The 12,171-nt window shown below is 40.5% G+C and overlaps 1 protein-coding gene across 1 annotated transcript; it reads right to left on the bottom strand.

The window, feature by feature from the left end:
* Nucleotides 1-2,822: 2,822 nt before the first annotated feature.
* HHP2 (heptahelical transmembrane protein2) lies at nt 2,823-5,247 on the bottom strand. Its single transcript, XM_089613972.1, has 4 exons — nt 4,813-5,247; nt 4,626-4,718; nt 4,447-4,525; nt 2,823-3,673 (listed from the first exon to the last, which is right to left on the bottom strand). The coding sequence occupies exons 1-4, from the start codon at nt 5,067-5,069 to the stop codon at nt 2,996-2,998; spliced, it is 1,107 nt and encodes a 368-aa protein (XP_089470098.1). The 5' UTR covers nt 5,070-5,247; the 3' UTR covers nt 2,823-2,995.
* Nucleotides 5,248-12,171: the final 6,924 nt, after the last annotated feature.

Raw genomic sequence — 12,171 nt, 5'->3', positions numbered from 1 at the left:
TAAAGGACAAGAGAGAATTGGTAACCCCGTTCGACGTCAAACTAACTATTCAGGGGGATTGATGCGTTCGCGTTAAAACAATCCACTATATCAATGGAATAGGAATATTAAATTTGATGACCCGCTCACAAACACCTCCGTATTTGACTCTTTCGATGGATGTAAATCCGACCTCCTCTCGGATTAGAGACTCTTTATGTTTCACCCAATCTGCTCTCGAATATTATTAAGCACGTCAATGCAAACACACGAACTCACGGATTCAGATAAAAACAATGATCACAAAATCGCAAGTACCAAGGGATAGTTGTCGATGTAAATCTCCAAGGCAGAGAGACTAGCTCAAGATTTTAAGGCGGCGTGAATTTGCCTAACAAGTGTGTGTGACCCCCCAAAGAACTTTATTAGGTCAACCCATAAATCTCTCGCGAGTCTCATAGAATCGGAAACCAAATATCCAATATATTTTTAATTGAAAACTGGGAAGTTTTCAGTTATATTCGCGTGGGAGGACAATCCGGCACAAGTAACCTGGGTCTTGAACATCTTCTTGCACTTTAATAAAATTGTTTTGCCAAAACCAAATCATGCCACAAAGGATCCAACAATCTCCCCCTTGACATTTTTTGCAAAACAAACACGCTATACAAAGTGTTTCGAGCAAACCAAAAGAAATAACCACCAGTTCTAATTCGTTCAAGCATGAAACAAGTAAAGCATTGTTTAAGGCTAGCTGTTACATAAAAAAAAATATATTAAGCACTCAACCAAAATACTCCCTCTTTTTGACACAAAAAGACAACTCAAGAGAATAATAAAGTCTAGATTGAGAGCAAAAATAGCTTAAAAAACTGAAAAGAAATAAAAGCAAGAAGAAAAAAAAATTACTTTCTTGCTCATGCAACGATATCGTTATCTTCATTCTCTTCTTTAACCATAACATCTTCCACCGGGTACTTGAAGTCTCGCAGGAGAGCAATCAGCTTCATCCTTGACACAGTGATCTTCTTGATTTAAGCAATCTTCTCCTTGATTTCTGACTCAGGCTGCCTGATAATCCACTGCTTCATAGCAGAAGACACAGAAGTAGATGTACCTGCAGAGAAGAAGGATGGTTGAACGTCTCCTTGAACATCTGGAGCAGCAAGTACTCCTTCTATCTCTTGAGGCCAATAGCATACATGACTTGACCCATGAATTTGCTCATTGATCCCCTATGAAGATTTGGGAACCAGTTAGTTTTTTTTTTTTTTTTTTTTTTTTTGCCATAAAGCAGAGAGAACTTGATGGACATCTCTGTAGAGGACAAGTTCTGATCTACACATCCAGTCATCTCTTTCTTGATCAGCGCATGAGCAATTTTGTCAAAATCTTGCTCCCTCTGAAAATCTTCCATTGAATTCGTGTTGTAAAAGGCATTGATAGACCCAGGAGAGAAGGACACTTCCTTTCCTCTGACCATAAGAGACCCATAGTCTAAGCTAGACTCATCTCCAAACTCTCTGACTAGTTGGAGAGAAAACTTCTTAGGGGAAGAGATTTACCTCCTTCAGCATAAACAATCTCAAGACAGTATACTTCTCATCAGCCAATAAGGTCTTCTCATGTATAATTGATCTCTTGAGCACAACATCTCATCTCTCAACAAATGATTGAGTAGAAAACCAAACACTTGTGTTTGAAATTAGCTTGAATATGCTCTCATCTATGACAAAAAACATGGCGGTCATGGCTTTGGAATTTCCATTGGCGACTTTGTGTTGCTCTTCTAACCACTTATCCTCTGGAAGAGTGGTTGCTTTTTCTTCTATGTCGGTAACTGTAGGAGCTTTCCATCCTTTTTCATTTGTGCCTTCTAATATCCATGATTCGGACCTTCCAAGAGTGGAGGTCGACTGATGTTGTGTCCCTATTTCATGTTCATTGTAACACAAGAAAACACGTTAGTAATCAAATCACACAACACGTTAGAGATAAACAAGCAAACAATCAAACTAGAAGCAGTAATGGACACAAGAGAATTGATAACCCTTTTCGGTGATAAACCACCTACTCAAGGGGGTTGAGATGTCCGAATGAAAACAATGCACTATATCAATCAGTCAAAAGAATAAGAATATTAAGTTTGATGACTCTCTCACAAACACATCTGTCTTTGACTCTTCCAATGGATGTAAATCCGAGCTTCTCTCAGTTTAGAGACTCTTTCTCTATGCACCCAATCTTCTCTCGAAGATTATCAAGCACGTCAATGCAAACACACGCACTCACAAATTCATATCAAAATAGTGATTCCAAAATTTCAAGTACTAAGAGCTAGTTGTCGATGTAGATCTCCAAAACAGAGAGACTAGCTCAAAGGTTTAAGGCGACCTGAATTTGCCTAACAAGTTGTGTGACCTAATTCGACCCCACAGAGCTTTATTAGGTCAACCCATCTAATCTCTTGCGAATCTCACAAAATCGGAAACCAAATATCCGATAATATATATCCAATATATTCTTAACTGAAAACTAGGAAGTTTCTAGCTATATTCGCTCGGGAAGACAATGCAGGACAAGTAACTCGGATCTTGTGAACACCTTCTTGCTGTTTTGCTCAAACAATTTTAACAAAATTATTTTGCCAAATCAAACTATGAAACAGAGGATCCAAAATATACCTGATAGTAATATGGTGCAAGTAAATAAGGTTAAACCTAAGGTTTTTATTTTTGGTTTCTTGAAAAACTATTATAGACGTCCGATTATATTTGATTAAGATACTGAGATACATATATCAGAATGTAGTTTATCATACATTTTCCAGACTTGGTTTCCTCTAGATAAAGGAGTGGAATCTCATAAAAGTAAAATCTTCCTAATTCGTACATCACTACCATCCTAACATACCCATGTTCCCATTACTACAATAAGATAAATCATAATCTAGTCTACCATACATAAAAATAAAAAAAAAGGGAAATTTTTCCAAAAATAAAAAAATTTCCGGCCACTAACACGCCGGAGACCCGTGGCGGAGGTCCATGACAACGAGCGTGGCAGCGCTGTGGGCGAGCGCACCGATCACAACGAAGACATGGAATATCTGATGGCTATGTCCAGCGATATCGAACTTCCCGGGCTGCCACCGCTCCGGGACCCGCCGGACATAGAAGGCCGCCCCCGCGGCGTATGCTCCCGCCATCGCCAGCTCGTACGACAGCGCGGCGGCGATGTGGCGGCTTCCCCAGTGCACCGCCACCGCATGTGCCGCGGGGACCACCCCGGAGAGCCCCATCGCGAGGAACAGGCCCGCCCTGTGGGCCCGGTACCGCGGCTTCGACAGAGCCGGTGAGAGAAGCGCCGCGGCCACGAAAAGGCCCACGGCCGAGATGGCGGAGAGGTAGAGCAGCCTCGCAGCGGGCTGGCACTCGAAGGCGTAGAAGATCGGAGCGAAGAAGGACGAGACTATCATCAGCGAGATTCCGGCGTAGTCGAGCCGCCAGAAGAAGAGGTTGAACCGCCGAGAGTGGGACGCCAATAAGTGGGACACCGAGCTGCATATTAGACACGTCATCGACCCCCCGAGGAACACGAACCACGGCCATATCGGAGTCAACACGTCATCGTCATCATTGTAGTCGTATTGGCTCGGTAGAGATGATCTTTGTTGCCTTAGATTGTCCGAGTCCTACAAAAAGTGAATTTTGTGGGGTTCTTTTTGTTTCTTCTCATGCAAAGGACGTGAGAGAAAAATGAGTAGGTAAAGTAGAGATATGTGTTATGTGTGATTAACAATCATTTCATTACGTTACGTAGCAAATTAGGTCTCGTAGGCCGTAACATTTTAAAATATTTTGTACACTTGCGAATTGCAATGTTTTTTTAAAGTCCACAAACTATATAATATATTGTTGCATTGATACCAAATACATTAGGAATTTGATTGCACTCATCTGACAAAGACACTCTCTGCCCAAAATATTTTCCGTACTAGAACATATCATATCACAATTAATTCTGATTAAAGGACATCTATATTCACAGAACTTACGCATCTTTCTTTACACTAAAATAATAGAAAGAAAATAAAATATATCTTTTTTTTTTATAAAGAAAATAAAATATATCTAAAAGAATATTTTGGTTCAATCGATCCCGTCCAAAACCTAACCCACACTGCAGTCTATAATCTAGTACATTTTTGGACTACTCTCAGGGCCCTTGCCTTTTGCTAGTTAGGCCCAGGCCTAAAATCCTAAAATTTAAAAAATAATAAAGGTTAAAAAAAAGCTCTATGTCATAATATCAAAAGCTAATAATTTGATGGTAAATTTTTTTTTAAGAGAATTTTATTCAAGGTCTCCAATTGTGTTTGGCCAGCATGACTACGCCACTAAGAAATATTAAATCCCATAAAAAAAATAAATAAATAAGGAATATTTAAATGAAATAAAAGCTCACCGGATTGGTAATGTTGATTGACACATTAAGATTTGTTGTCGTCGTCGTCGTCATCATAAACGGTAACGAAACGGAAGCTCTGTGTATGACCCATAAGGAAGACATAGAGAGGTTAAATAAGTCATTTAAACCGAAAACGATCAAAAACAAGTGTAAAAGACGATGATGCCCTTCCAAACCTCGATAATTTGCGAAGAACACCTCCGATATCCGTCTTCTCCGTCGAACTCATCGCCATCAATCCAGCGAAGATCAGAAACCCAAACAAATGGCTGTTCATAATATCGCCAACGAAATCACAGATTACTAAGACTTGTCAAACTAATTTAATTATATGAAAATTAAATCCAGTCCGTCCGTACGTACGTCCAGATATTCAAGGTCTCGTTGTGCCAAGAGAAGAGGCTGAGAAACATGTCCTTCAATGGCCATTCGCTTCGATAGTGGTCCAATATGAACTCGTTGTCCTTCAGATACTCCGGTAGTTCCTCGTACCTCACCAGTCTCGGCCTCCGCTTATTCTTCCTCGCGGTCGTCATTTCGATCGCCATTTTTGTCTTCTTTGAGCTCTCCGACTCAGAACTTCGATCTGCCGAAGCTTTTCTGTGGCGGCTCTTGATCATCGCCGGAGAAATGACAGCTTTCCGGCGATGATTTCGGTCTCCACTTCGCCGGTAGATCTTAGCCGTTCGATCTCGATCACAGGCTTTATTCTATCGGATTCTCTTCTCTGTTTTTGGTTCAGTTTTGTTCTGGGTTGTTTTGTTTTTGTTCTTCTGAGGGCTTTTATTTACAATATATACACGCAAAAAGAGTCTTTCAACCGAGTGATGTTTTGTTTCATACACTAATGAGGTGGTGATTCTATACGAATAAGACTAGAGCAGCATGAGACGTGGTCTTGTTTCATTGGTTTTTTTAAAGGTCGAATTGGGTTTGCATTATTTTCAACGGTAAGTCTGTTTTTGTAAGAGGGGAAGAAACACGTGTGGTTGAATAAAATAGGATGGAGAGGGAAATTTTTTTTGAATAAATTATAGAAATTTGTAACTAACTCATATTCAAACCTAATAATTTCACTTTGTCATACGTTTCAGATTTTTTTGATTTCTAATCATTTGCTTATGTGGCACATTCTTTCCCCTCTCTCTCTCTGTCTCTGTCTCTCTCTCTCTCTCTCTATTTTCACATTTACTCTCACTTTCTCTCTCGTCACATTTTTTAGCCATTGACAAAGGTCAAAAACATTAAAAGTGCAATTAATAGTCGTTAATAATTGTTAATAGATTTCTGCTTTAACTAATTATCGGTAATAACTTGTTGTTACGTTAATTGTTGGCTTTATTTTTTAGTGCAAGTTATTTGGAAAGATGTCGTTCTTCATGCTCCTTCTTCTGGTGAGACATCATTCCCTCTGTGTGCAGACAGTATTTCGGGCAAGTTTCCAGTATTTACAGATTGCCTCGCTGGTGACTTAATTGTGAGATATTCGGGTGAAGCTGGGTAAGGAAACCCTAGATACACTTCCAAGCTTGTACAGCTGCTATAAAAGCCATGCGCTTCCCCCTTAGCAGCCTCGACGTTTTTGATAAAATACTTAGCATTCCTAGACGTGCAAGACCGGCAGATTGGGAGGCTTTGTGTTTTGTTAAGAGCGGTGTATTCTCTCAAACACTATTCCAGAAAGATTGAGTGTCTGTGAGAGTTGGGTTCTGTGTTCTCGTGATTGAAGGCTCACGATCGTTTGAAGACTGAAAGTCATCCGAGCGTAGGCGGTTGCTCGAAGAGGGAATTGGGGCGGATCTCAAATCCAGGGGGAGTCCCTGGTATAGGTATTCACTAGTGGTAATAGTCTCTAGGTTTTATTGATTCGGTGATTGTAATCTATTTAAACCTTGCGTGTACTATTAACTACAAGATAGTGAAATCCTTTCCACTGGCAGAGTGCCCCCAGACGTAGGTGTATTGCACCGAACTGGGTAACCATATCGTGTGTATCTTCTGTATCGCACTGTTTGTTGTTTATCCATTATCTGTGTGCAAGCAAGTTGTCGGACAAATTGTCAATATATTGTGTGCGACATCTTGTCTTTGTGACTAATCAGAATTTCAATTGGTATCAGAGCAGGCACTTAGATCTCTTGGTGGTTTCCTGGGTATTTCTTTTCTGATTACCAGATATGGATAGTTCCAGAGAGGGAGGTTCGGTCAATTGTCCTCCAGTACTTGATGGAACCAACTATGGTTACTGGAAAGCCCGCATGAGCGCCTTCATGAAATCCCTTGACAACAGAACTTGGAAGGCAGTGATACACGGCTGGGAAGCCCCGGTTACTGTTGATGATAAAGGGCTCCTACAGGTTCAAAACCCGAGAAGGACTGGAGTCCTACTGAAGATGAGGCAGCTCTGGGTAACTCTCGCGCACTCAATGCCATTTTTAACAGAGTTGATAAAAATGTTTTCAGGCTTATAAACACATGCACGAGTGCCAAAGACGCTTGGGAAATTCTTGCTGTTGCCTATGAGGGAACCACTAAAGTCCGTGAGCAGAAGCTGCAGTATCTTACTACAAACTTTGAAGCTCTCACTATGCTTGAAGATGAATCGGTTGCTGAATTCAACGTGCGCATTCGAGACCTTGCCAACGAATCCTACTCTCTCGGCAAGCCCATGACCGATGAAGATCTCGTTAGGAAAACTCTGAGAGCTTTAAGCCCACGATTCAAAATGAAGATCACGACAATAGAAGAAGTCCACGACCTTAAGACTCTGAAGTTTGATGAACTCATGGGATCACTCATGACATTTGAGCTTTCACTCCCCAAGATAGAGAAGAAACACAAAGGAATGGCCCTCAAAAGCTTCATTCATGAACAAAAAGAGCAGGTATTCTCAGATTCAGACAATGATATTGACGATACTATAGCTTTGCTGGCCAAGAATTATAGCAGGGTCATGAAGAGATTCAATCAGATGACTGTGAAGAATGTCTCCCAAGATGTCAAGAATACCTTTCAACAAAGATTCCAGAAGAATGCTAACTCTCACATGAATGGAAAAAGTGTTGAACGCTCTGGAAAAGGCAAATGCATTCAGTGCCATGAATGTGAAGGTTTTGGACATATTTAGAAGGAGTGTCCCAACTTTCTCAAAAAGCAGAAAAATGGATACAACGCCACTTTGTCTGATGAAGAAGAAGAAGATAGCGACTCCGACCAGATAAGTAACTTTGTGGCCTTCACAGCCTCTATTCCCACTCATAACCTTGAATCTATTAATGAATCTGCTGAATCCTCACATAAATTTGTTATAGATGAGGAATTATCTAATGACGCTATGAATGATGCGTACAATGTTTTACACACTAAATGGGTTGAAGAGTCCCAGGTTCTTCACAAGCAGAGTGCTCTTATTCTCTCTCTGACTAAAGACAAGGCAAGGCTACTAGAAACCATTATTGATCTGAAACGGGAAGTCAGCCGCCTAAATGGAGAGCTGAACCAGATGACTAAATCTGTCAGGATGTTGAACTCCAGCACCGACAGCCTTGACAAAATCATAACCATCGGAAAACCTGCAAAGAACATGAAGGAGCTGGGATATACTCATGGTGCTTCCTCATCTCAAACTACCTTTGTTCCTCAAAAGCCTGCTAGCCAGATGTCGCGAAACATGTCACAAACATTTGATGATGACAAGTTTTAAAATCAACATCAGCGACATTCTTCTGGACCAACCAGGTCTCTTGTCAAAAGACCTCGTTGGGTCTGCCATCATTGTGGTCGAAGGGGTCATATTCGGCCTTTCTGCTACCGCCTATATGGGAGGAATCTTCATCAGCATCTATCCACTAACAGGCATGCTCTTCCTCGCCGTCAACCTTCGACACGGTTGGAATGTATCAGGTAGCGACTGAGTGCTTCCACATCTCTTACACATCTCTGAGTGCTTCCACCGATAGCGACTGGTACTTTGATAGTGATTGCTCTCGCCACATGACAGATGATCATGCCTTCCTGACCAACGTAAAACCCTACTCTAACTGTCACGTTACCTTTGGAGATGGAGTGAAAGCCAAGATTATAGGTAAAGGTTGTTGGAATCGATCTAGGAAAGAAGAAAAAGTTTAACGCTTCGGTAAGCGGCGGAATTTTAAAAATTTTATTTTTACAAGTAAAACGTTTTTACTAACCTAGACAAGAGCAAGCACATGTAAATAAAAACTAATATGAGCATTAAAGATTACTAACCTTTCTTGAAGCTTGAACGTTGAGAAGCTTTTGGAAAGTTGCAACGTTCGTCTCCCTCGCAGCACGTCTCTCTTTCTTTCCTCGCTAACTCGAGCAACCACAAAAGTTTCTATCACTAAATCACTCAAGATAAAAAGGAATTAGTGTGTGGGCACTTTTAAACACTACGACTTAAGAACGAGTCTTGAAGTCGAAAAGCTAAACACTAGGTCAAATGAGGACCTAGGTGCCAAAACAAAAAAAAACAAAATTGAATAGAGAGAGAGAGGAGAGGGGGGGCCAAGGTTCTAGAGAGAGAGTCTCTCAAAATCTCTAAAACTTGGATTGAATGAAATGTGTGGAGTGAGGCTCCTATTTATAGGAGAGGTCTCACCTTCAATAAGGTAGTTTCCTCTTCTATAGAATATCACATATTGATGAGCCAATTTCCCCTTTTCCTTCATGAGGTACAAAGCCAAGACTTGCCAAGCAAGTCCTTGGATTTGTTTCCTCTTTTATTTGCTTCTCCCTTGACTCCTCTCGGGCGCCCACATTGATTTCCTGTTAGGGGAAATTTGTTTCCTCTTTTTCTTTTGGCAAGTATCTTCATACATTCATGCACAAAATATTCTCTCTTTCTTTGGGTATGTTGGGCGCCTATTTCAATTCTAGAAGGGGCTTCTAGAAGCTCCTTCATTTGTTCATGACAACATGAAAAAGGCCCATTAAGAATTTTCAATAAAATTCTTATGAAATGAAATTAATCCACAAGGCCCAATAAGACTAATATTGGCCGAGTGAAACATGTCATTAAATGACCTTGTCAAAAAATTTATTGACATTCATTTCATCCTATGTCTCCAAAGACAAAAATACCATTTTGACAATTTTCGTAAAACTTGTCTTGTTTTTGTTTTGACTTAGCTTCTAGTTTAACTATTCCTACTCGATGTGATTCGTGAACGTTACCTCATGGATCCAAATGAACAAAGTTTGAGCTAAACACTTGGACTCAAAAGTTCACAAACCTTTTCCAAGTTTAGCTTAACGTCAACTGACTCTACTAAACAGTTGAAACTGAAAATCTCTCGGTTCAAATGAATTTATTTTCTACTCAAGAATTCAACCTAATTATAATGAGTGGATCCACAGAATATTATCAGTGTTTACCCTTCATGAATATCATCACCTAGTCGGGATTTACAAAATTACCATTTTACCCTTCTAGATGTTATTTCCTCAACTCCTTTGTAGCTTGTGAATAAGTTAGAAACAATGTATCGACGGGGAGCTAACAAGTCACATTGTTTCATCCAAAAGAGTCAGGACTCAATTTGGACACTGGTCAGTTCATTTATTCACATTTCAAGGAACAAAGCATGAGGTGATATACATTTCATTTCAGCAATCTTTTACATGAATTCCATATCTATGAGAACTTCACAAAGTTACTCATGACATCTTCATAACTTAGTACTTCACCAATAGGTCCTGTTTGGAATCACATAGTGAGTCCGAACTCTGACTTTCTCAAATGAGAATACATAAGGTGTGAAATGACATGTCTCATTTCAGGATTAAGGTAATCACGATGCAATTGATACGTAGTGACTTCGAGACATAAGAGGTTAAATGGTTTGTTCTTATCTTGTCTCTAGAAGTGCACTGGTCAATTCAGTACCTTTGGAAGATACCTAGAAGAATTATAGAGTCTCCAACTCTCAATGCCTAATAACCAGACATCATAGATTCTTCTAACAATCATACTGAGGTCAATAGTCCTTTGACCCTTAGATTGCGAATATATCGTTTTAAGCAAACTACGAAGAGTTTGTTCATGCAAATCTATATTTGTCTCTTCATAAGTTGTTTAGTTTGTGTATGGACTAAAGACTAATGTTTTATCATAAAGCTTCAAACAGAGAAGGAGGAATGAATGAACGTTTCAACTTTTTATTAATGAATATGCAATTACAAGCAAGAGTCTTCGTGAGACTTTATTACATCAAATGTACAAAATAAAGACTACAACTCTTCTTGTGGGCACCATTGACAACAAACTCCTACTCGGCCTAAAGAAGATGTGTGTAGTCTTTCATGCCTAATCCCTCTCGATGTTGGTCGAAGACCTTATTCGCTAGGGTCTTGGTGAATGGATCTGCAAGAGATCCACTTCACCTCCACGTCTCCGCGCTGCACGATCTCTCGGATCAAATGGTATTTCCTCTCAATATGTTTAGAGCGCTTATGGCTTCGAGATTCCTTTGAGTTAGCGACAGCCCCACTATTATCACAATAAAGGGTCATGGGCTCGTCGACGTTTGGAACAACTTCCAAATAGTTAAGGAATTTTCTAAGCCATACAGCCTCTTTGGATGCTTCACAAGCAGCCACATATTCTACTTCCATTGTGGAGTCAGCAATGCAAGAGATCTTAATACTCCTCCACACAACAGCTCCACCATTAAGGATGAACTCAGATCCCGAAGTGGATTTCCTGGAATCCTTATCCGCTTGAAAATCGGAGTCGGTATATACCATCATAGTCAGGTCAGTACCTGAGTATGTAAGCATCAAGTTCCTAGTTCTTCGAAGATACTTAAGAACATGCTTAACAGCAATCCAGTGCTCGGGTCCAGGGTTGGATTGGAAACGGCTAACTACGCCAACGGCGAAACATATATCAGGTCTAGTGCAGAGCATAGCATACATGAGGCTTCCTACGGCAGAGGCGTAAGGAATTTTCCGCATGTTTTCAATCTTTTGTGCAGTCTTGGGAGACTGGTCCTTAGAGAGTGAGAGTCCATGCCTAAATGGTGTTTGGCCCTTCTTCGAGTCTTGCATCGAGAAGCGATCCACCACCTTATCAATATAAGATGCTTGAGAGAGCGACAGAGTCCGGTTCTTCCTATCTCGAAAGATTTAGATCCCCAGAATGTATGCGGCTTCTCCTAGATCCTTCATGTCGAATTGCTTTGCTAGCCAGACCTTAACCTCAGATAATTTACCCACATCGTTACCTATGAGTAATATATCATCGACATACAGTACTAGAAACACAACTTTACCTTCGTGTATTAACTTGTAAATACAAGGCTCATCTATTGACTGTTCAAAGCCGAAGCTTTTCACAGTTTCTTCGAATCTAATATTCCATGACCTAGATGCTTACTTTAGTCCATAAATGGACTTAAGTAACTCACAAACCTTGGTCTCTTGACCTTTTTCCACGAAACCGTATGGTTGAGCCATGTAAATGCGCTCGTCAAGATTGCCATTCAGGAAGGCTGTCTTGACATCCATTTGCCAGATCTCATAGTCGAGAGCTGCAGCTATGGATAGGAGTATGCGGATGGATTTAAGCATCGCGACTGGCGAGAAGGTTTCTTCATAGTCAATCCCTTCTTGTTAGGTATAAGCGTTAGCCACTAGTCGTGCTTTGAACGTCTCGACGTTCCCATCCGGACCCTTTTTCTTCTTGTATGTCGACTTACA

Source organism: Urtica dioica, chromosome 5 (assembly GCF_054948205.1).
Source record: "Urtica dioica subsp. dioica isolate 48M chromosome 5, U.dioica_male_clone48M_v1_H2, whole genome shotgun sequence".
NCBI lineage: Eukaryota > Viridiplantae > Streptophyta > Magnoliopsida > Rosales > Urticaceae > Urtica > Urtica dioica.
This window is presented reverse-complemented; position numbering and strand designations above follow the sequence as displayed.

What these genes read in the sequence shown, in the direction of transcription:
- HHP2 (XM_089613972.1), bottom strand. Translation starts at nt 5,069, where the DNA reads ATGATCAAGAGCCGCCACAGAAAAGCTTCGGCAGATCGAAGTTCTGAG. An exon ending in GTTCTTCGCAAATTATCGAG is followed by an intron (nt 4,526 to 4,625) that starts GTTTGGAAGGGC and finishes GGTCATACACAG; the next exon opens with AGCTTCCGTTTCGTTACCGT. An exon ending in CAATCAACATTACCAATCCG is followed by an intron (nt 3,674 to 4,446) that starts GTGAGCTTTTAT and finishes CACTTTTTGTAG; the next exon opens with GACTCGGACAATCTAAGGCA.